The sequence below is a fragment of the Sebastes umbrosus genome, chromosome 5 (genome assembly GCF_015220745.1).
Source record: "Sebastes umbrosus isolate fSebUmb1 chromosome 5, fSebUmb1.pri, whole genome shotgun sequence".
In the NCBI taxonomy this organism is placed as follows: domain Eukaryota; kingdom Metazoa; phylum Chordata; class Actinopteri; order Perciformes; family Sebastidae; genus Sebastes; species Sebastes umbrosus.
In genome coordinates, this window is record NC_051273.1 from 11,360,978 (window position 1) to 11,381,739 (window position 20,762).

General features: G+C 39.7%; 1 protein-coding gene across 5 annotated transcripts; it reads right to left on the reverse strand.

The window, feature by feature from the left end:
- Window positions 1-2,390: 2,390 nt before the first annotated feature.
- Window positions 2,391-19,545, reverse strand: hps3 (HPS3 biogenesis of lysosomal organelles complex 2 subunit 1). Of its 5 annotated transcripts, none has more exons than XM_037770868.1 (25): window positions 19,418-19,545; window positions 17,293-17,470; window positions 17,086-17,157; window positions 16,523-16,616; window positions 16,231-16,304; window positions 15,173-15,385; window positions 14,810-14,876; window positions 14,575-14,657; window positions 14,005-14,119; window positions 13,333-13,489; window positions 13,142-13,224; window positions 12,015-12,189; window positions 11,652-11,733; window positions 11,342-11,499; window positions 11,083-11,184; window positions 8,176-8,284; window positions 7,371-7,633; window positions 6,651-6,828; window positions 5,960-6,193; window positions 4,537-4,734; window positions 4,183-4,386; window positions 3,889-3,993; window positions 3,296-3,502; window positions 3,123-3,210; window positions 2,391-2,682 (listed from the first exon to the last, which is right to left on the reverse strand). In XM_037770868.1, exons 2-25 carry the CDS (start codon window positions 17,341-17,343, stop codon window positions 2,555-2,557), a joined length of 3,240 nt encoding a protein of 1,079 aa, XP_037626796.1. In that variant the 5' UTR covers window positions 17,344-17,470; window positions 19,418-19,545; the 3' UTR covers window positions 2,391-2,554. The 5 variants fall into 5 exon arrangements, with proteins under 5 accessions (XP_037626796.1, XP_037626794.1, XP_037626795.1 ...); XM_037770866.1 differs by having other exon boundaries at window positions 14,810-14,879; XM_037770867.1 differs by having other exon boundaries at window positions 14,810-14,879; window positions 19,414-19,472.
- Window positions 19,546-20,762: the final 1,217 nt, after the last annotated feature.

The window sequence follows — 20,762 nt, forward strand, 5'->3', positions numbered from 1 at the left end:
ATTTAGATACAAACATATTTTAAGACTTTAGACTTTATTGTCCCCAAGGGAAAATTCCTCTCCACAGCACTTTACATGTCAGACAACATTACATACAACAGCAACAACAGGAAACACTTGTTCATTAGGTGATATTAGCAAGTAAACTATTTGTAACCTATTATTTATAATTATATGCTAAATTAATAATGGTTAAAATAGGGACCTTAGGCTTGAGAAGCGGCTGTGCGCTGCTCTTCATCAGAGGTGGAAAACCAAACTAATAGAAGACACTTCTGATCAGCACAAATCTCACCATTGTGTGACTTATTGTCTACACAAATGAAACCTGGTAGCTAATGTCATGATTCAGGGAGTTTTTAAAGAAATTTCAAAGAAGTTATTTGCTAACTATCATCTTTTTATCAGCAGACATGGAAATAAAGCATATCAATTAACTTTGTATTCTCTTCCTGGAAATGTATTAAATAAATTACGAGCTATTGGGAAATAGCGGAATATAATTATTAAATAATGTTTATAATAAAGTAATTTTCGATACATTTTGAGGTAATTGTTGAGGTTATTTAGCAGTAATTCCAAAGAAATTACAAAATGGGTTACTTGCTAATTATCACCTAAATACCATGAAATTTGCGGACCTGTAAAATGAAGTGTTACCCAACAACATGACAGACAACAGTACACACTCAGGTCTATTCAGTGAGGCTGCTGTTTAAAGCAGCTATGACTGCAGGGATCTTGAGCTCGATGGTTCTTCAGGGTCTGGTGGAGGGACAGCTCTAAACCATTCTTCACATTCAGCTGAGAAACCCTGAGTATCAAAGCGGGCGTGGTAATTGCGGAAAAGGTTGGTTATGAGTTCACACCCAGCTAAGGATTTCACCTTCTGAAGTGGTGTCCATGTTACCAAATTCCACACCTCATTCTTTATTCTTCGGTTTGAGGCTAGCCTAGTCTTAGAGCCTAAAATCTTTGTGCTTTTTTCTCCAGGCTCTGTTTTATCTGGGGAGTGATCCAAGGTTTGGAGTTGGGATATTATTGTCTGAACTGGAATGGTGCTGTTTATGCAGAAGTTGATGTAATCCGTAATGACAGAAACCATTTCATTCAGATCTCCATCAAAAATATCCCAGTCAGTGCATGCCAGGGAGCCTTGGAGTTGAATAATGACGTCCTCCAACCGCTGTGGGGTGTTGTAACATCGCGGCTTATGACGTTTCAGTTCCTGTTCGTACAGCAGAAGTAAAGAAACAATACTGTGTTTGGCATGTTCGAGCGGTGGATATGAACGGGAACGGAATGCATTGGTAATGTTGCCATAACACATGTCCAAGATGTTTTCCTTTCTGTTGGGAGTGTACACATACATGTTGAAAAGATGGTAGCATGCAGTTCAGTCTACAAGATAAACACCGGAGCATCCTCTACAAAAATACTACAAAGATGACAATGCATTGCAATATGACAAACAAACGAAGGAAAACAAAAGTCAGAAATGCAAAGACGTACAAACAACTAACTAAAAATCCAAGAAAAAAGCATATTGGGTATATAGGCCGGACTGTACTGGACTAACTCCAGAGGGCAGCCTGCGGGTCTGAAAAGTGAAGCCAATGAGGAAGTGCCTTAAACCTGTATTCTTTCTAATAGCCAGCAGGGGGCGACTCATCTGGTTGCTAAAAGAAGTCTGATTGTATAGAAGTCTATGAGAAAATGACCCTACTTCTCACATTTATTACCTCAGTAAACATTGTAAACATGAGTTTATGGTCTCAATCGCTAGTTTCAAGTCTTCTTCAATACAGCATGATGTTCATTTAGTAAATTATGGTCCCATTTAGAGTCAAATAGACCTTAAATCAGGGTATGTTTTAGGGCGAGGCTACCATGTGATTGACAGGTTGCTACCACGGTTTATTATTGTCCGGTCTGGGAGTTGTTTTGGTCTCACAACTTTAACCCTTTCACAGTGTGTTTTCAGTTCATGAAAGTTAATTTTGGTCGCCTGAAAGCATCTTATTCAGCCTTCAGTTGTACTTAGCTCCACCCTCTCGTGTTAATTCTGGTTGCAGCAAACCATGATGACGACAGACAAAAACCAAGATGGCGTCGGCTAAAATGCTGAACTCGAGGCTTCAGAACGGCAGTCCACAAACCAACGGGTGACGTCATGGTGACTGCATCCACCTCTTATATACAGTCTATGTGTAGCTTCCAGTAACATGAACCTGCAGGGACACCTAAAAACAGTTTTTAAGATTCATATCTGCTCAGCATGACCTGCTCTAAAGTATATACTGTCGTCTGTTCCTGTGTATCCCGCATATACTATTGTTTTCTATATCTACTCGGTCAGCGAAAAACACAGAGGATACATCACCAGAGTAACTGATTAAATGTTCAATTTAACAGCTTAATACTCAAAAGTTGGTAAAGTATTTGTGCCATCATAAACATGCATAAATCTGTACATGATTGTCTGAGGACAAACAAAGTGCTGATCATAGCATAGAGATTAGAGAGCCAGTGTGTGTGTGTGTGTGTGTTTATGTTAGGCCAGCAGGTGTCTCTGGCTGCACGTCAACAGGTGAGGCAGGAAGTAGGAAGCGGTGCCGTCGTCAGGTATCAGTTCCAAGAAATCTGTTGGGCTCGTCTCCATGGCAACCACAACCAGCGTCTCTGTTGGCATTGAAATCGGCCACATCAACAGACAGAAACCATCTTTAGGAAAAATTATTTGACGTTTGCTTTGACTTTTTTAGTTTGGCCCGTGTCCCAGCCATTCACATGGAGGAGGCGGGACTTATGACTTATACCGCAGCCAGCCACCAGGGGGCGATCGAGATGTTTTGGCTTCACTTTTGGGGATCGTGGCTAGAAGGTAAGATGCAAATAGCTAAACTCTCGCGAGATGGTTAAGGTTAGGCATTGACCTCGAATGGTTAATGTTAGGATAGGTCATCGGACAGCGAGTCTTGTGAGAGCTTTTTGCAAGTTTTCGCAATTTGTGGGTAAATATTAGATGTTCTATGACAAAACTCTGTCAAGTGGCCTTAAACTCTAAACAAAGTGCTGGGTTACTTTCTACAGACTGATGGTATTCTGGGAGAAGGTTCTACCTTTGAGGGCAGCCAATAGGATGCTGTTGTCTGCGGCAGCTCTCGTCCTGTTACAGAGCTCTGGGAGTAGCTTCTTCCACCATAACACCTGCAGAGATTAGACAAGACAGATCCCCTGGTGTAAACTTAAAAATATACTGAACATACAGACGTTAAACAGAGTCAGTACAAACCATGTGTTGGTCTTGTAACTGGTGGTTGGCGTAGGCTATGATGGCCTGAGGACATCGGTCCAGCAGCTTTTCAATGCTGGTGTCGTACTGCCCCCTTCTGGTGGTGCAGAGGAGGTGCAGGCTGAAGCCCCATAAGGTTTCCTCTGAAAGACGCTCCATCAGAGGCACGACGGAGCCCACAGACAGGGACGGACCACACAGGAGAGACTGGAGACAGATTGTAGATTGGTCATTTGCACAGATTACTTAAGATTGTTTACTTGTACTTCAGAAGTTCCTACTGAACCACTCTGTAAATTATGTCCTGTTGTTTGACGTTGCTGTCCATCAGTGTTTAGGGTTTTGTGTGTTTTGCATGTAACCTGGCTGCAAACAAATTTCCCTGTAAGGGACAATAAAGGGTCATGTCTAGAAGGTAACCCACAAATTGCGAAACTCTCTTAGATTAGGATAGAGAGAGTTTTCACACATTTTCGCAACTTGTGGGTTACCTTCTAGACACGACCACAATAAAGATACTTTGAACTTTGAGATACATACTGCTTTAACTTAATTTTTGACATATAGAAGCAGACTTTTTTACTTTTGTTTACCTGCAGTTTGTATAGCGCCTCCTGGTGTTGGGAGCTGGTAGTGTGAGCTGGATTGAGAACAGTGAGCCACGGGTACAGAGCACCGTAATGGGAGCACGAGTTTATCTGAAACACACACAGACATGCAGGTGTCTTAGTGCATGAGAGGGATGTTCATATGAACTGATTTCTGAACATCACGCTTTATACACAATGATGTTTTTTTTACAGTAGATTAAGGTGGTGTTCAACAGAAAATAAAAGGTGACATTGGAATCTTGAATAGCTAACGGCAGTCATTTATAGCTACCGTACCAGATCGTCAGCGCTCTTCAGTGGCCTGCGTCTTGAAGGAGTTTGTGGTTCGTTGGCGTGTGTGTCCGAGTTTGTGTTTGACAGTCGGTCGATGTAGACAGATGCCAGTCGGAACAGAAGTTCCTGGATGACAGCGTCCTGTGAGGAGGCCATGAGCATCGCCTCCCAGAAGTCCACCTGTAAGCAATTCTCACAGCCCAGCTCCTAGAAGCAAACACACATATATGTTTTTATTGCCATTCTCCCACCATTTGTCTATCAAAATGGACAAACATCATCTTGTAAGCTTGTAACCGATGAGACAAATCAGTAAGATTTCACCTCTAGCTGCTAATGACACACACGCACACACACCTTGAATATGTGATCTGCCTGTTCCAGCTGGACTTTGTTGTTTTCATGTAAAGCCACCATGCCAGCCACCAGAAGTCCTGGTTGGGACTTTGCCATTTGGCGAGTCAACGCTGTGGGACGGATGTGTGTGTGCTGGCCTCCGACTCCGCCATGCAGCAACAGCCTCGGCTCCTCGATGAACCCGTACACCAGCAGCATCTGGACACAAACAGACAGTCCTCTGGTTTCTCATGTTCCAAATTATTGATCCATTTGCCCTTGACTACATTGCAGGAATGACTCGTATACTGTATGTTGTATAACTACTTAGCCAGATTGTCCCTTTACGATCAAGAGTTTATGTTAAGGAGACCTCGCAACATCAAGGCTTAAAATCAGCAAATGTACAGTGTCTTAAAGCTTTATAACATAGCACAATATTGGCACTCGATATTGGGTCATATTGATGATATCAGACAAAAACAGTTTCTACCATTCCACACGTTTCTCAATCCACTGCGATCTGCAAGCAACATTGTATTTCTCATTTCCGTTCATTAGGAGCAAGACAACAGTGTCACTTCCTGTGTATCTCTACAGTTTCCTGCCAGTGTACAGCACATCCTGACTTAAAGCTACTATGAGGAACTTTCATTTTGTGTTGATTTTGGCGTTTCCTGTGGACAAAAGCAGGAGTGTTTCTGAGCAACAGAGTCCCTTTTAAAAAACTTCGCATTTTACTGCAGCAGGGTCTGACAGTCTGCTCTGCGTTGGCTTGTTTCTGATTAGAATAACTAGAAAGAAATAGCCAATCTTCTCGCTGATGGTCTCGTTTACATGTGTAGGTCATACAGAGGCATCAGTATTAAATTGGGATTGTTTCATAAACAGTTACGGACCTTAAGTTAGGCTAAATTATTTATTGCGTCCTGTAGGAGTCAACTACTACAACATCGGCAAAAATTAAAAGTTAATATTTTAGTATGGAATATTATGTTGAGGTGTAAACAAGGTGTGTCCAGTGGTGGTTGTCCAGTTGTACCATGCTTTTCCTCTGAAATACGACAGTATGTTCAATAATTATTGAATGCAAACAAAAGTTTAGGCATGTTCAAACAAACAAAATAAACTGTACAAATAGCACCACACTGGTGTCAAACTGCTCCTATTTGCATTTAAAAATAATCTACTGTCATTATTTGTCCACATAATTAATTGATATAGACCTATTACATGTTTCTAGGAAAGTTAGGAGGTAGTTCATCTAGTTAGAAGCAACTGAATATGAATGTGCTTTGATATAGTAAGTGTGTATTATTAGATTTGATTATTAGACTGTTACATGCTACAGACATACACATACTGTTAAAGAAACTTATTTCAGTTTCTTCTTCACTAGGTAGCATTCCTAAACACACACACTACACCCCCTGTCCCCTCTAACCTCAGCGTGTCTTTCCATCAGCTGTGTGTACTGTGGCAGGTCGTCCAAACGCAGCATCAGGGTTGCCATGGTGGTTGTCAGAGGAACAGACACGCCAGCTGTGTCCTCCAGATGTTGTAAGATTTGCAGCGTCTGGGCAGGACTGATGTTTATCATGGAGGGGCTGGCACACACGCTGACGAGCTGTGAGGACTCTGATTGGCTGAAAATGTTAATGACCTCATCAGCTGCCTCCTGCAGAAAGACAATTATTTTTCTTTAGTTTCCTTGTGTATTAATTATCTTATTTTGGAGAACTGGTGTTAAAAGTGTTGTTGTGTAAAACAGCTGATAAACTGATGAGTATAAAAAATGATACAGTGCACTTGAATAACTACTTAACTACATGTTTTACAGACAATTTATAGGTTGTATCATAGCCTTCTCATAGTCACTTTTCCATGTAAGCTAAGGGACGACCTTTATGAAGACATTAACATTGAAATTCGGCTGTGAATGTCTACGTTAGGGTGCACAGAAGCAGATGGAGAGACTGACTTTTTCATTCAAGGCTGCAATGGAAATGTAATACTAATTTATTCCATATAGCACCTTAAAACAGATCTCTACTAGTAAAAGTCTCCCATCACAACAAGCCTTGCACGGTAAAAGCAGCATGTGAAGCTTTATGTTTTTTTATGTTCTTCTTTACCTGACTGAGAATCTGCTCTGTTTCTTCGAACAGGTAATGCTTCAGGTAGAACAGGAAGCCAGGGCCGTAGGAGTGAGGGCTGCTACGAAGCGGGCGGTTCCTGGCCATGATCTCGGTGACTGACAGACCAGACATCCTGTAGTACGGTAAAGCCAGGTGGCAGTCCTTCGGGTTGCCCCTTACAGAACAGAAAAGATTAGAATTAGTGCTGAAATATATTTTAGTCTATCAACAGAAAACAACAATCGATCATCAATAAATCATTTATTAAGAAACAGTACCTACATTCTCTCTTTCCAGCTTCTTGAATGTGAGTATTTGCTGCTTTTCTCATATTTATATTAGGGCTGCCAAAGTTAACGCTAAAATAACGCGTTAACACAAATTTGATAACGCCACAAATTTCTTTAACGCATTAATGCAACTTGCGATTTTAAGGTTGTAGCGGGCTCAGTTTTAAAGCTAGTTACAGATACTGGCATCATATGAAACTAGAAAACATAAGGAATCATACTAGTCATACTAGCTTGTCACCCGGAGGGGTTAAATAACGCTCCAAACTTGGGCTAAATTTTGGCGAGGAAAAACTGGCATGGCCAATTTCCAAGGGGTTCCTTGACCTCTGACCTCAAGATATGTGAATGAAAATGGGTTCTATGGGAGAAAAATGTTTTTCCTTTAGTGCAAGTTTGTTTGTTTGTGTGTGTGTGTGTGTGTTACCTGCTGAAACAGTCTCCCAACTGTGCACAGTTCTGCCTGAGTGCCTCCTCTAGTTCTTGACTGTCTGTCTGTGCAGCTGTCTGTCCCTCAGCTGGTCCATCTGTATCCGTCTGCAGAGACACCGCGGGGTCACCCTCCATGTTACGTTGCTGCTCTGATGTTTGGAGTAAGGAGGCGCGGAGGAGGAGGTGAGCTTCACTCAGGAGGTGCCGAAGGCTTTGGGCCTGCGGGTTGGTCTCCGCGTATCGCTGGCTGTATTCAACCTGACACACGGGTGAGCATACAGACTCTTAAACATAAGCTTCACATATTCACAGTGCAAAATTTGTATCTATCTTTTCTGTCTGTAATCTAGTCCTAAAACTTTACTTTATTAAAAGAAGTTTTAAAAAATATAAAAAACAGTAAGAAAATGTTTCTTTGAACTCCTAGTCTGTATCTTTAAAAAAGAAAGAATACAGCAGATCGTCGCACTAGATTTAAAAAAATTAAATGTGATCTTGGAAAATATTTGAAACAAAATAATTTGCAATGGAAACAAGTTGAAATAATCTCATTACACTATCAAAGTTGTACTTTTTTAAGAAAATAAAACTTTAAGGAATCAATTACAGACAGAATGACTTGATAAGGTGTACGACCCAATATAATTACGATTTTCATTTTCTTCTTTATTTATTTAGTCTTTCATGATTATCATTAATAACTGTGAAAATAAATTCACAAGTATACAACTACAAGAACTGACGTTCAGATTAAGTGGATCTTTTTTCCACAGTTAAAGAAGTGTGTGTGTTTGTGTTACCATCTCTTGGTAAAGAGCGAGAGGGGAGACGGTGTCGACCACGTAGACGTTCCAGCCGTGTCCTGCTGTGCTGGTTTCTTTGGGAGAAGACATTGTCCACTTCCTGCTCCTGAGGTCAGAGTTTAAACACAGGGGTAACGAGAATAATAATCAAGTACAGAGAGATGAGCTAAATCCCAATGTCTTATCTCACAGAGTAGATGTTTAGCTAATCTCCAAATCTGCAGACTGTTCATTTGGAATTTCCCATGATTCATGGACTCACACGAAAGGCCAACAAGTGTGAATGTGAATGTGAATGTGAATGTGTATCTAGAAACAGGGATTGAGCCTAAATATTTCCTAATTAAAGATCCTTTAAAGATATAGGATTATATAACTCCTGCAAATGTCAATAACAACTGCAGTTTCTTTACCTTCATATTTTGTTCCTATTGTGGACAGGTTTTCAATACAGTGTTTTTTTTTTATCTGTAACTGGATGAATCTTTACAGAATACTGACAATACACTGCACTAAATGCATAAACACTATAGTACACATTTTAATAACAGGTATTCTATGAATCAAGTGGAGAAATGCTTCCTGTTTTCGTTTTATGACATTGAACATGTATTTGGAAACTACTAAACCAGAGAGGGTTTCATACTACTGTCTACATCACCATCATACTACCATTAAAGAACAAGATTTTGGGTACATTTGTAATACAGTACAATCAACTGCCTAATACTACAACACACTACTATGTTATACATGAACAAACAACAGTTAGTGAACTGTTAGTGAGCAGGTTAACATGGTCAATCTGGGGCTCCTGTGGCTCATGGCCATGATGGGGAATCTATTTGTGTGTGTTATTATGGCCGCTGGTCACACTAATCATGACATGCGGCCTCAGACCCGTCGTTTTATTTTTAATACAAACAGGCATATTTTACGATCTACAAAGCACACACATTTTGAAGTCTTAAGTTTGGCATTTTGGCCATCGTCATCTTGGTATTTTGCAACCAGAAGTGTCACGAGAGGGTGGAGCTAAATAAGACATTTTTAGGCGACCAAAATGTTACAATTAACTTAAATCACACTGTGAAAGGGTTAAAGTTGTAAGACGAAAACACGGACAACTCCCAGACAGGACAACGCCGTGGTAGCGACCTGTCAATCACAAGGTAGCCAAGCCTTAAAGCACAACATGCTTTATGGTCTATTTGACTCTAAATGGGACCATACTTTACTAAATGAACATCATGCTGTATTGAAGAAGACTTTAAAATAGCGATTGAAACCATAAACTCATGTTTACAATGTTTACTGGGGTAATAAATCAAGTGAGAAGTAGGCTCATTTTCTCATAGACTTCTATACAATCAGACTTCTTTTTTGCAACCAGAGGAGTCGCCCCCTGCTGGCTATGAGAAATAATGCAAGTTTAAGTCCCTTCCACATTGGCTTCACTTTTCAGACCGACAGGTAGCCCACTGCTGGGACCATTAGGAGTTCCTACATTATCTTTCAAATACTTTTGCCTATATTTGGCAGTGTGGGTGTCCAGAATTGTCTGGTGAGGAGGTCACAGATGACATGAATATATATATATATATATATATATATATATAAACAAACGCTAATATACTACTGCTGCGTACGTGCAATTATGGGCAGTAGCCATATTTGGAGAAGGTGACATCATCTAAATAGTAAATGCAATTATAAAACGAATGCATTACTAATTTTCATTTTTATAAAAATATATACGGTATATCTAAAAAAATTAACACGTGTCTGCATGCATCGTTAACAAGAAACCAGGAACCTGTCCCGTGAGGCTGGATTATTAGGTTAGCTGAGTAAAATCCACAACAGAGCTTCTTATTTCAGTCCAAAGATAATTAGTTTGTGAGCAAAAAGTCACACACTGGGGCAGTTAGGTAGGTTACGGTTGGATTGGTTTAGGAACTAAAACAGGAAGTGTTGTCACTTTAAGACCAAGCTGCAAAGGCACACAGATATTCAGTTTATTAATTAACTACAGGCTGAATTCACTGGCTGTTCTATGGTTTTAGTATATCGACATACGGAGAAACTTGATACAGGAAAAAATGTTCCAAGCATTTGTAGAACATGGATACTTTATTGTTTTATCCAATGGAAAAAATGTCTGCTGTCAAATATAATCAAAAAGTAAAAAAAATTCTCAGCAGGTTGTGGATTTTCAATATCCACGTCAAATGTTTAATATGGTTTGTCATTCTTCATATACTTTATATCAAAAGGTCATGTGCATTAGTGGCACCGATGTAAATCCATGATGAACTTCATACTTATAGAATTTAGATCTGAAATGATGAAAATGCTTGAATTTCTTATTTAATTGACCTTAATTAATAATTGATTATTTATGTTAATACAAGGCAGCTCGCAGGGGCCTATTACCTAATACCTTTACTTCCCTCCTTTTGTAAATGAAGTAGTAACTTTATACCCCTAAAAAAAGAGTCTATGGTCCTCCTTTCTTCACAAGGCTTTTGTCATGAATTAGGAAAATCGTTTAACACTGATGTTCCAGTTCAAGCTAATTTTTGTTAGGCTGTAGCTGGGAATATAAAAAACACAAATAAAGTGCTTCAATGAAAGCTGACAGAAAAAACAGATCAGTGTGTAGCATTTACGGGGATCTAATGGCAGAAATGGAATATATTGTTAAGTATATATAGTAAGCACTGCACCTTTAAAAGGTAAAATATAATCAAAACCATCAAGGTTTCACTTTTACATAAGGGCTGATATGAGGAATCGGTTAACAATCATCTGCTAAGGTTAGTATTTCAAGGGTTTTCTGGTGGGGCAGCTTGGTCTAGAAGTGACAACTGAGACTGTGGTGGGGGGTCGGGTTTGTCTTACAGGAAGGGGCGTGATAGAAGGCTCTCCAGAGCCGGCGTGGTGGCGGGATCGATTCCCACCGCCAGGAATATACCAGTCAGCAAGGCGTGTTCTTTCAACTCGCTAAAATAACAACATACACACACAAGTCACACAAGTATCCTGGTACAAGCGGGGAGGTATCTGATGACATAGCCGATGAAGCTTTTAAAACTGAAAGGTGTATGATCTATACACTATCAGAGTCGTGTGTGTGTGTGTGTGTGTGTGTATGACTTACAGGCCCCTGCGTTGTGGGGTGCGTTCAGGTTCCTCTGGTGTCTCTGAGTCGGCGGTGGAGAGCAGGATAACATGACGGCCGTAGACACACACTGAGCGCAGACCAATAAACAGCTGCATCCTGAGCGCACACACCTCCAGGCTGGTGGGTGGACAGGCCTTCAAACACACACACACACACACACACACGCACACACACACACACACACACACACACACACACAAACACAGAGTAAAGAGTGGTGAGACTGAACCATACAGTCAATTAATCAAGAGGCAACAAAGCAAAGGCTTTAAGGTCAGACTCATACCTTCATGGTGGTATCGATGTAGGGGTCTTCAATCCTGGCTGCTACAGCTGCACAGCGCACTGTGAAACACTGCAATGCACTCCTACCAGGCACACACAGAAATTAAGATACACAACTGCCAAACAGAAATCTTCAGACTCCAGTAGTAAACATTTAGTCTAGTAGTGAGGCTTAAAAACTTGATATCTTTGAATGGAGATGAATCATTCAGTTTCATTTTCAAAAGACTCGATGTTAGTTCAAATCATAGACTGGACATCTGGATCGCCCCCTGGTGGCTGGCTGCAGTATAGGTCATAAATCCCAGATGGAGGGAGATGCGTTTACAAGCTGTGATTCAGTGAAGATGAACTGCAGACGTACTTTGTTATGACGTGCAACAGGTGGTCCGTTAGCACTGCCTTCAGGACCTTTTCTGGATACTGATAGGCCGAGAGGAGCTCGACGCCACCCTTCAGGCTGTACAGGTAGCCGGCGGAGGGGAGAGAGAAGAAGCAGAATATGCACTCTGGATCTTCCGGAGACACTGACTGGTTATCTGGAGAGAGAAAGACAAAAGCAGAAACAATGTTTGACAAAAAAACGGTCTACTTAGAAGATTTTCAACCGCATGGAGTTGTGTAAACAATGTTGTGGTTACCAATTCATGTACACAGTTATTTTGTCTGTTATGGAGTCCTAAAACCTTTAAATCCCGTTTAAGAAAATGAATTAATTTAATTTCCAATAACATTCACTGATGAAGCTCAACTGCTCTTCTGGGGCTTAGCTGTCCATGGATTGTGATTTACAAATCAAGCCCAATGTTTCATGAATATCCTAGAATTGTGTGATTTTATCATAGACTGTATCTAAAGATAGATGACATGACAGCTCCCCAAAAATTAAGCCAAAACATCTGGATCTCCCCCTGGTGGCTGGCTGCAGTATAGGTCATAAATCCCACCTCCTTCATGTTAGCGGATACATGGACCAAACTAAAAAGTCATATAAATTATTCCAAATATGTTTACTGTCATTTTAGGTAGTTCTTATCATGCTGATGTATGTTCAAGTGTTTATTTATTTCTGCTAAGTATGGTTTTAATTAGTTATTTGATGCTATAAAAAGGAGGAGAGACGTCATGATTGACAGCTGTGATTGACAGCTGCTCTGAGTGAAGTAGTCACTCAGCCGGAGGCTTGGGAAATGTACGAGAGAGGAGATGTAGCTTTAACTTTCCATAACCGTCCCAACTCTGTGTAATAGTACACGTATCAGTTTGATTATAAATGTATTTTTAGAGATATTACGGTTAGTTGTTATGTCTTTCTATCCGAATATCCGAATATATTAATGGTTTGATCAAAGCTTTCTGTTTACTACCCTATTGATATTGTTCTGACATACAGAGAAGAAGTTGAGTAGTAATCCCAATTCCTGAGACAACATATGCTGCTTTTACACTGACACCCATTATATGCATCTCATACTGTATTGCTGTACTGACTGGTGAACAGCGGGTAGAGCTGTAGGGAGTGGAGCTTAGTCTCCTCCACCTGACAGCCCTGGAAGAAGTCTGGAGTAAAACGCCTGCAAGAGAGAAGAGACGCAAGTTAAATACACCTCACCGTGGCAAAAAAATACGCTCACTGTGAAGATCTAAAAGTCAAACGTATCCTCAGAAATAAACGTACACACCTGAAGAGAACATATGACAGTGTGTATTGTCCTGTACTGTCCTCCAGACCGGTCTTTTCTATACTGACGGGGATGTCACAGTCTTTAGCTCGATCGCCGAGCAACTCCTGGTGTCTCGAAAGTACCAGGAAATCAGCCTGGTCTTCTAGATGATCTGCTGCACACACACACACACACAAATACACAGACACACGCATCACAAAAGACTCCGTCGTGTGGTTCGCCGCACTAAAGCTTAACGTCATTTGACGTTCTTAAAATGACTTCTTCTTCCCCATTGAAACATCCAGAAACTATGAATATGTCAATATTTTTCATTACAAAAGTTGAACTGCATTTTTACAGTCTGTAACCTAAACGTAACCAAAAACATGCAGACATGGCATCTATCATTAACGGTGCTAAATACAGGATTGGGAGCATCTCTCAACAGCTCTCAAAATACATTTGCATGCACAAACATGCACTAAAAAGCGCGTGTGGCCGGCCCGTCTATGTCAACAAAGCGTGGAGAAACGCGGATTACAACACACACAGAGGGAGAGCGACTTCATTCTCTGCTCAGGTAGACATTACTCCGCTATATCTTTACATAGACAATGGTTGTTTGCTGCTATATTAATGCTCTGGATATCAAATTTAGCATCTTTAAAGAGGGCAACAAACACTGACTTTTCTTTGTGTCCGATGATTCCTCCTGGGTTTGAGGTTCAGAGGATGCATCCAGTTTCAGAACCAGCAACTCCAGCTCCGCCTGCACTGCCACATATCCTCCACACAGCGCCACCTAGGGGGCAGAGGAGGCCACAGACTGTCAATTCTAATAGTTAGACCTTTGGAAATACCTAAACAAAAGCAAACATGAAATTATCAAAAACTATATATTTTTTTATATATATTATAACTGCTGATCATTAAGATATTTCAGTTTATTCAAAACAAATGTGAACGGAAAACACACTGTGGATATAAGACTGATATTTTTGCATGTATTCATATAACAGTATCTGATACAAACGTAAAGCAAAGATAGTATGGGTTCGAATAATTGTGTATAACAACTCAGCAAAATAGTTTTGCTTACAGTTATTATGGCTTATACTTTTTATTATTATTATGTACATACTCAACCAGACCAGTTAGTATGGGCGTTATTTACTGGTATGACTGTTTCGCTGATAAAATATGAAAAACATACAATAAAAAGATCTGAAGAGTAAAAAAGAAAACATGAAATATTACCTGTTTAGGCTTGATTTTTGGGAGATGCAAGATAACTGAGCGTTCAAAATCCAGGAAATTCTGGTTTGAACTTGAGGTCTGACCTGAAAACAAAAAGAGGACAGATCAGACGGAGCAGGAAACCAGGGAAGAGAAGGCAAAGTGGATGTTTTTTTCTGTCAACACAGCCCCTCGCCTCCTTCACCACTAGTCATAAAGTATATGCTTTTTAAAACACACACTTTCCTTGACTTACCTTGACTCTGACTGGTGCTCTGCTCAGAGTTCGGCCAGGTGCTCTGAAGGATCTGCTGACTCTGATTCTGCTGTTTTGTTTAAAGAGAAAGAAACATTAAGTCACTGCAACATTTACTGTATCAATAATAGTTCACTTATGCTGTTCAGAGTAGGTAACCATGACTTTATATGTCTCTTTAACTAATACTACATTAGTTTACACTTTAGAATGATCCCTCACTGTGTTATGACTCACTCCAACAACTTGTTTCAGGAATTACACCGTATTAAGGAAGTAAAAAAGTCAGTCTTTAAATTAAGATAATCTAAATAAGGTCAACAGAGGAGGTAAACTCTAACAGATTAGCAGCTTGACTCTTACCAGGCTCTGCTGGTTCGGTCTCCTCAAAGCAAACAGGACCAGAGTGTTCTCGCAGCCGACCAGAAGGTCTCCTGTTACCGAGCAACACGCCACGGCGACGGGACGCTCTGACAGAGGGATCTCGATGATCTCCATCTGCACTCCGCCCCGCACAGACGCCCCACGCAGCAGGTGGCCCAACAAACGCACCCCGACACGGGCCTTCCCCTCCGCCTGAGTGGAAAACACAAAACAACAAGTTAATATTGCGGTAGATATACGGATGAAAGACAGACGGACAATCATAGATGATCTTCCAGAAGACTGCTGAGCATACAAAAAAATCTCATTTATCTTTGGTATATTTTCACACACATATAAGTGGACCAGGACCAATTCAAACCAGGTTTAATGTTAAAGGAGCAGTGTGTAACATTTCCGGGAATCTATCAGCAGAAATTGAATATAATATTAATAACTATGTTTTCATTAGTGTATAATCACCTGAAACTAAGAATCGTTGTGTTTTCGTTAGCTTAGAATGAGCCCTTCATATCTATATAGGGAGCGGGTCCTCTTCACGGAGTCCGCCATGTTTCTACAGTTTCTAAGTTACCTGAAGGCCACCGTGGTTCTCTGACACACTTGTGAAACTGCGGTAGCCACAGAGTGAAAAACCGCGGTGCCGCCAGCCCCGTCCGACATCTGTTGCTCCTAAAGTAGTGTTATTATGGTAAGGACGGCCTGAGAACGAGGTGAACGGCGTTACCATGTTTTAGAACTCGGCGGCTTACGTTACCGCAGGAGTGAGCGAAGGGGTACTCAGTTGGTTGCAATCTGCAACCGCACCACTAGATGCCGCCAAATCCTACACATTGTACCTTTAATGCCACAATGGAGAACCTGAGAGAGAAATTGTTTTCTAGCTTATATTTATGTTAAATAAAAGATGCTCAATGTTTATATTATATGCATATCACGTCATATCAAAGACAGAAAGAAAAAAAAGAATGGTGTGTGTCCTTACGTTTCATAGCACTGTGATATAAAATGAAAAAGCTTCGCTGGTCAGTGAGTACCTGGTAGCGCCAGTTGGTGTAGGCTCTCAGGTAGGTGGCGTTGTTCTTTTCTTCAATAGTCACCAGGTAATCTCCTGGATGTAAGGAGGGGAAGTAGAACAAGGATGTTAAAATGTCTTTTTCCTCTCCAGCTCACAGTGTAAACACTACTGCTGCCGGCTGCCTTGCTCACATACATATAAAGCGACCAACAAGTAAACACAGCTACAGGTGAACATCAACATTTGTGTAGTTGCTGTTGCAGAGACAGACAGAGGCTAACAAAGGAAGAGAGGTGATGTTTTTTTTTTACCCATCTTGCTGTGCTGGATGCTCTTCACAGTGCCCATGGTGGCAAAGCGACAGATGAAAGGGCAGCCCTCCTGCTCCACACTGTAGGCCTCCACCTTGGTACAGTTCAACACATCACAACATAGTCAGCATCCTGCAGAAACCTTTCAATTTATATTTTCAATTATAATTATTATATAATGTTTATAATAAAGTCATTTTCGACAAATTTTGAGGTAAGTATTGGGGTAATTTGGCAGAAATTCCAAATAAATTTCAAATAGTTTACTTGCTAATTATCACCTAATTATCATGGAATTTGCGGACCTGTAAAATGAAGTGTTACCTTGCTTTCTCTTAATTGGTTATTCTTATTACTTACTTATTATTCTACTTGTTACTGTGTTTTAGTACTTCATAACTTGCTTGTCATTTTTCCTATATCAACTCTATTTTCATTTATTACTACCTGTTAATTTGTCTGCACTTTGTAACTTGTTTTTGAAAATTGTATATAAATAATGTTATTATTATTATTATTATTATTATTATTATTAATACAAATATTATTATTTTAAAAGTAACCTTGCATCCTCCAGTAGCCACCACGAACAGGGCTCCACCTCCACAGCAGACCAGTCCAGGCTCCTGCTCCACCTGAGACACAATCAATCAATCAATCAATCAATCAATCAATCAATCAATCAATAGATTAGATAAGATCTGATACAGGCACAAAACAAGAGAATTTGGATGATCAGCAGTGATTAGTATCAGACAGTATCAACATACCTGTACTATCTGCTGTGAGGCAAAAGGATGGCAGTTGTAGACGTGCACCATGTTTGGTCCTCCTCTTGGAGAGAGGGTTCAGTCCAGGGTGGAAATTTAACTGCTGCGTCCTCTTCTTTTGATGGCTGAGAAATCTATAAACTTCACCCTTTTGATGAGGCCTCATCTAGCAGGACACCTACCATCATTAAGAACACAAGCTTGTTAGAGCTGGACAGTTTATGGATATCACTAGAAATAATTTTTTGGTAATCAGACAGGTAAATGGTTCAATTTCCATAATTAGAAAAAAAACACACACACATTTTCTCACTTGTGGGAACAGCCAGTATTCCACATGTGAAAAATCACATTTAGGCTCGTGGTTTTCTGATATCTTACCTGAGACACGTTCACATGTTATTATAGGCACATGTGATTTTCTGATATTTCACATTTAGATTGCAAGGCATGTGAAAACATCCATTTAATATGTAATATGGAGCTGCCAGTCGATTTATCGATAGACAGAAACAATTAATCTGCAGCTATTTTGATAGCAAAAAGCCAAATATTCTCCGGTTTCAGCTTCTCAGATGTGAGGATTTTTGCTGCTTATCTTTTGTCATATATGTACGGCTGTCACAATATCAGATTTTCACTACACAATTATTATATATTATTATTATATTATATTATCGCGATATCTGTAGAAAATTTTAAAATAACGAAAAATAGTAACAACGCTATCAGTCAAATTCATCTTTAACTTGGTTTAGTCTCTTTTTGCCAAATGAATTACACTCAAAATACGTGTGTATGGAGGTGGAGAGAGTGTCTGTAACCATAACTGAATAAAGTGATTTAAGAGGCGCTGCATTATTTACACGACATTATCATATGTGTATTATTAACATAATATCAATACTTATTTTTTTTTTAAAACATCACAGATATCGTCAATACTACAAAATACATTGGATTTTGGATTGTTGGTTGAACAAAACAAGAAAAACTGAAGACATCACTGTGGACTTGGAGAAATTGTTAATTTTTTCAAAAAATTTTAACACACATATTTAATCGACTAAATGATTAATCAAGAAAATTATCTCTAAATGAATCAATAATAACAAAAAAAAGTAATCGTCAATCGCCCTCATGTAATTTCACATGTAAAACCAACTTTTTGAAGTAATATGAATGTGAATTTTTCACATGTGGAATATTAGCTGTTCCCACAAGTGAGAAAATGTGTGTGTTTTTTTTGTACGTGTAGTAATTCACATTTAAGCATCACATGCTTATTATGTATGGTATTATGGGCATTCCATGTTAAATTATGATATTTATCTGTTAGATCATGATATATTCAGTTGGAGCTTTTCTATTTTCTTTGTGTTTTTTTTTTTTACGTGTATTACGATGTGTTATGTTAGTTTATGATGAATAGTGTGAATGTGTATTTTTGTATTGTCACCATGTAAACTATGTGGACCCCAGAAAGAATAGCTGCTGCTTTGCAAAAGCTAATGGGGATCTTAATAAACAAACAAACAAACAAACAAACATGCATGAAACAGCAGTCCACATGTGGGTTTCAGACAACTTCACATTACCAGTTATAATGGAGGTTAAATGGAATTTAAAGCATATAAATGACATTTAAAACAATTCAAAAGCAACTATCTTAGGGACTAAATTCTTTAGCAGAAAGTAGTTCCAATGAAAACTGTTCACTGGATTGCAATTAACTGAGAATGCATCACTTTTTGCTCACTCAAAACTTTCTTGTGTAGCTCAATCTCTTCTGAAAAAAGCACCACATTTCAGTCCAAAATATACCAAAGCTTGATTATATCCTTATTTAACCCAACTCAGGTTCTGACACTTAAAGTAAAATATATATATAATAACTTTAATGTTGAATTCAGCTTTCTCTGCATCTCTGGCAGCTGTTACAGGGTCTGCAGTGTGTGTTTCTCTAATCGATATCACATGAGCTGCAGTCTTGTGAGCAGCAGAGGGTGTTTGCACATTCACATTTCCTCTTTGGTTTTACTCACACACTGTTGTTACAGACAAGCTAAAGCTTGAGAGTCTCCACAGAAATATAGTTCAGACAGATCGTTTATAAAATACCTACTTTGCTGCCAGATCTTCGGTTTCTTCTGTTTTCCTGCTTGAGTTGATTGATTTCATGCTGTAAAGGCAGGAAGTGAACCACAACAACACAGGGCCCGCCCACTCTCCATTCTCCATTCTCATTGGCTCACACCCATCAGGGCCCGCCCACTCTCCATTCTCCATTCTCATTGGCTCACACCCATCAGGGCCCGCCCACTCTCCATTCTCATTGGCTCACACTCCTGCTTGTATTTTGATTGACGTTCACGCGCTACTACAGATGGGAATTCCGGCTCTTTTTAGTGAGCCAGATCATTTGGCTCAGCTCACCAAGAAGAGCCGGCTCTTTCGGTTCCCAAACGGCTCTTCGTTTTACCACTTCTGCCTTTTATAATGCATATAAAGCTCTGAATGGCCTAGCACCGGAGTATTTCACTGAGCTCCTCACACGGTACCGTCCAAACAGGCCCCTCAGGTCAGCAAGTCTGGGACTTTTAACAGTTCCAAAGGCAAGGTTGAAAACAAAAGGCGATCGTGCTTTTGCAGTACTGGCTACCCGACTCTGGAACAGTCTTCCAATTGATATTAGATCAGCAGACTCGGTCACAATTTTTAAATCCCGTTTAAAAACCCATTTTTATAAAATTGCTTTTCAATCAGATGCATTTTAGTCTTTTGTATGCTTGTGTGCTCATGTATATATATGTGCATATGTAACTGTATGAATATGTATATGCTTGTTTCTTTATTTTTTTCCATCCTATTGTTTTTATTTAATTATTTATGTTTCAGTGTATTCTGTTGTACGTTATATGAATTGCCTTGGAAAGCACTTTGTGCTTTGTGCTTGAAAAGTGCTATACAAATAAACTTATTATTATTATTATTATTTTATAATTCAGCCACATTTAGCGCTGTTTATGACCTATGATTAGTATGTGTGCACAAATATATCACTTAAATTATTCAATATAATTATACTAAACCTTATAATTCCCAGAATACCGTCATTTTACATGCTGCTGCTTTTCTGACTGTCACCTATCTTGTCTGCTATTCTCGCACCGCACTCCTCTCTCTTTCTCTCCTCCTCTCCGTCCTGCTCTGTACCTGTAGACCGTCAGCGCACCGCACCCTTCCCTGCTTGATGGTATGATCCTTGTCTGTTCATCACCTGATTGGTCGCACGGACGTCATTAACACAACATTCAGTCACGGTCAGTGCATAGAGTGCCTGTGGCGCGGAGAAGATCGTCCTATCATTCTGCCTTGAAATAACCCTCCTATTATCTTTGGGGTCAATTTGACCCCATTCAATGTTTAACGTCTCTAAATAAATGATTGACATCATTTTTTTTGCTTCA

Bases quoted from the DNA above. Each gene is read 5' to 3' on its own strand.
- hps3 (XM_037770866.1), bottom strand. From the start codon at position 17,343: ATGGTGCACGTCTACAACTGCCATCCTTTTGCCTCACAGCAGATAGTA. The intron at 13,490-14,004 runs GTCAGTGTTTGT...GTGTGTGTGCAG, and splicing joins ATCATCGGACACAAAGAAAA to CAGATCATCTAGAAGACCAG. The intron at 6,829-7,370 runs GTAACACACACA...CTGTTCTGTAAG, and splicing joins TTGGGAGACTGTTTCAGCAG to GGGCAACCCGAAGGACTGCC.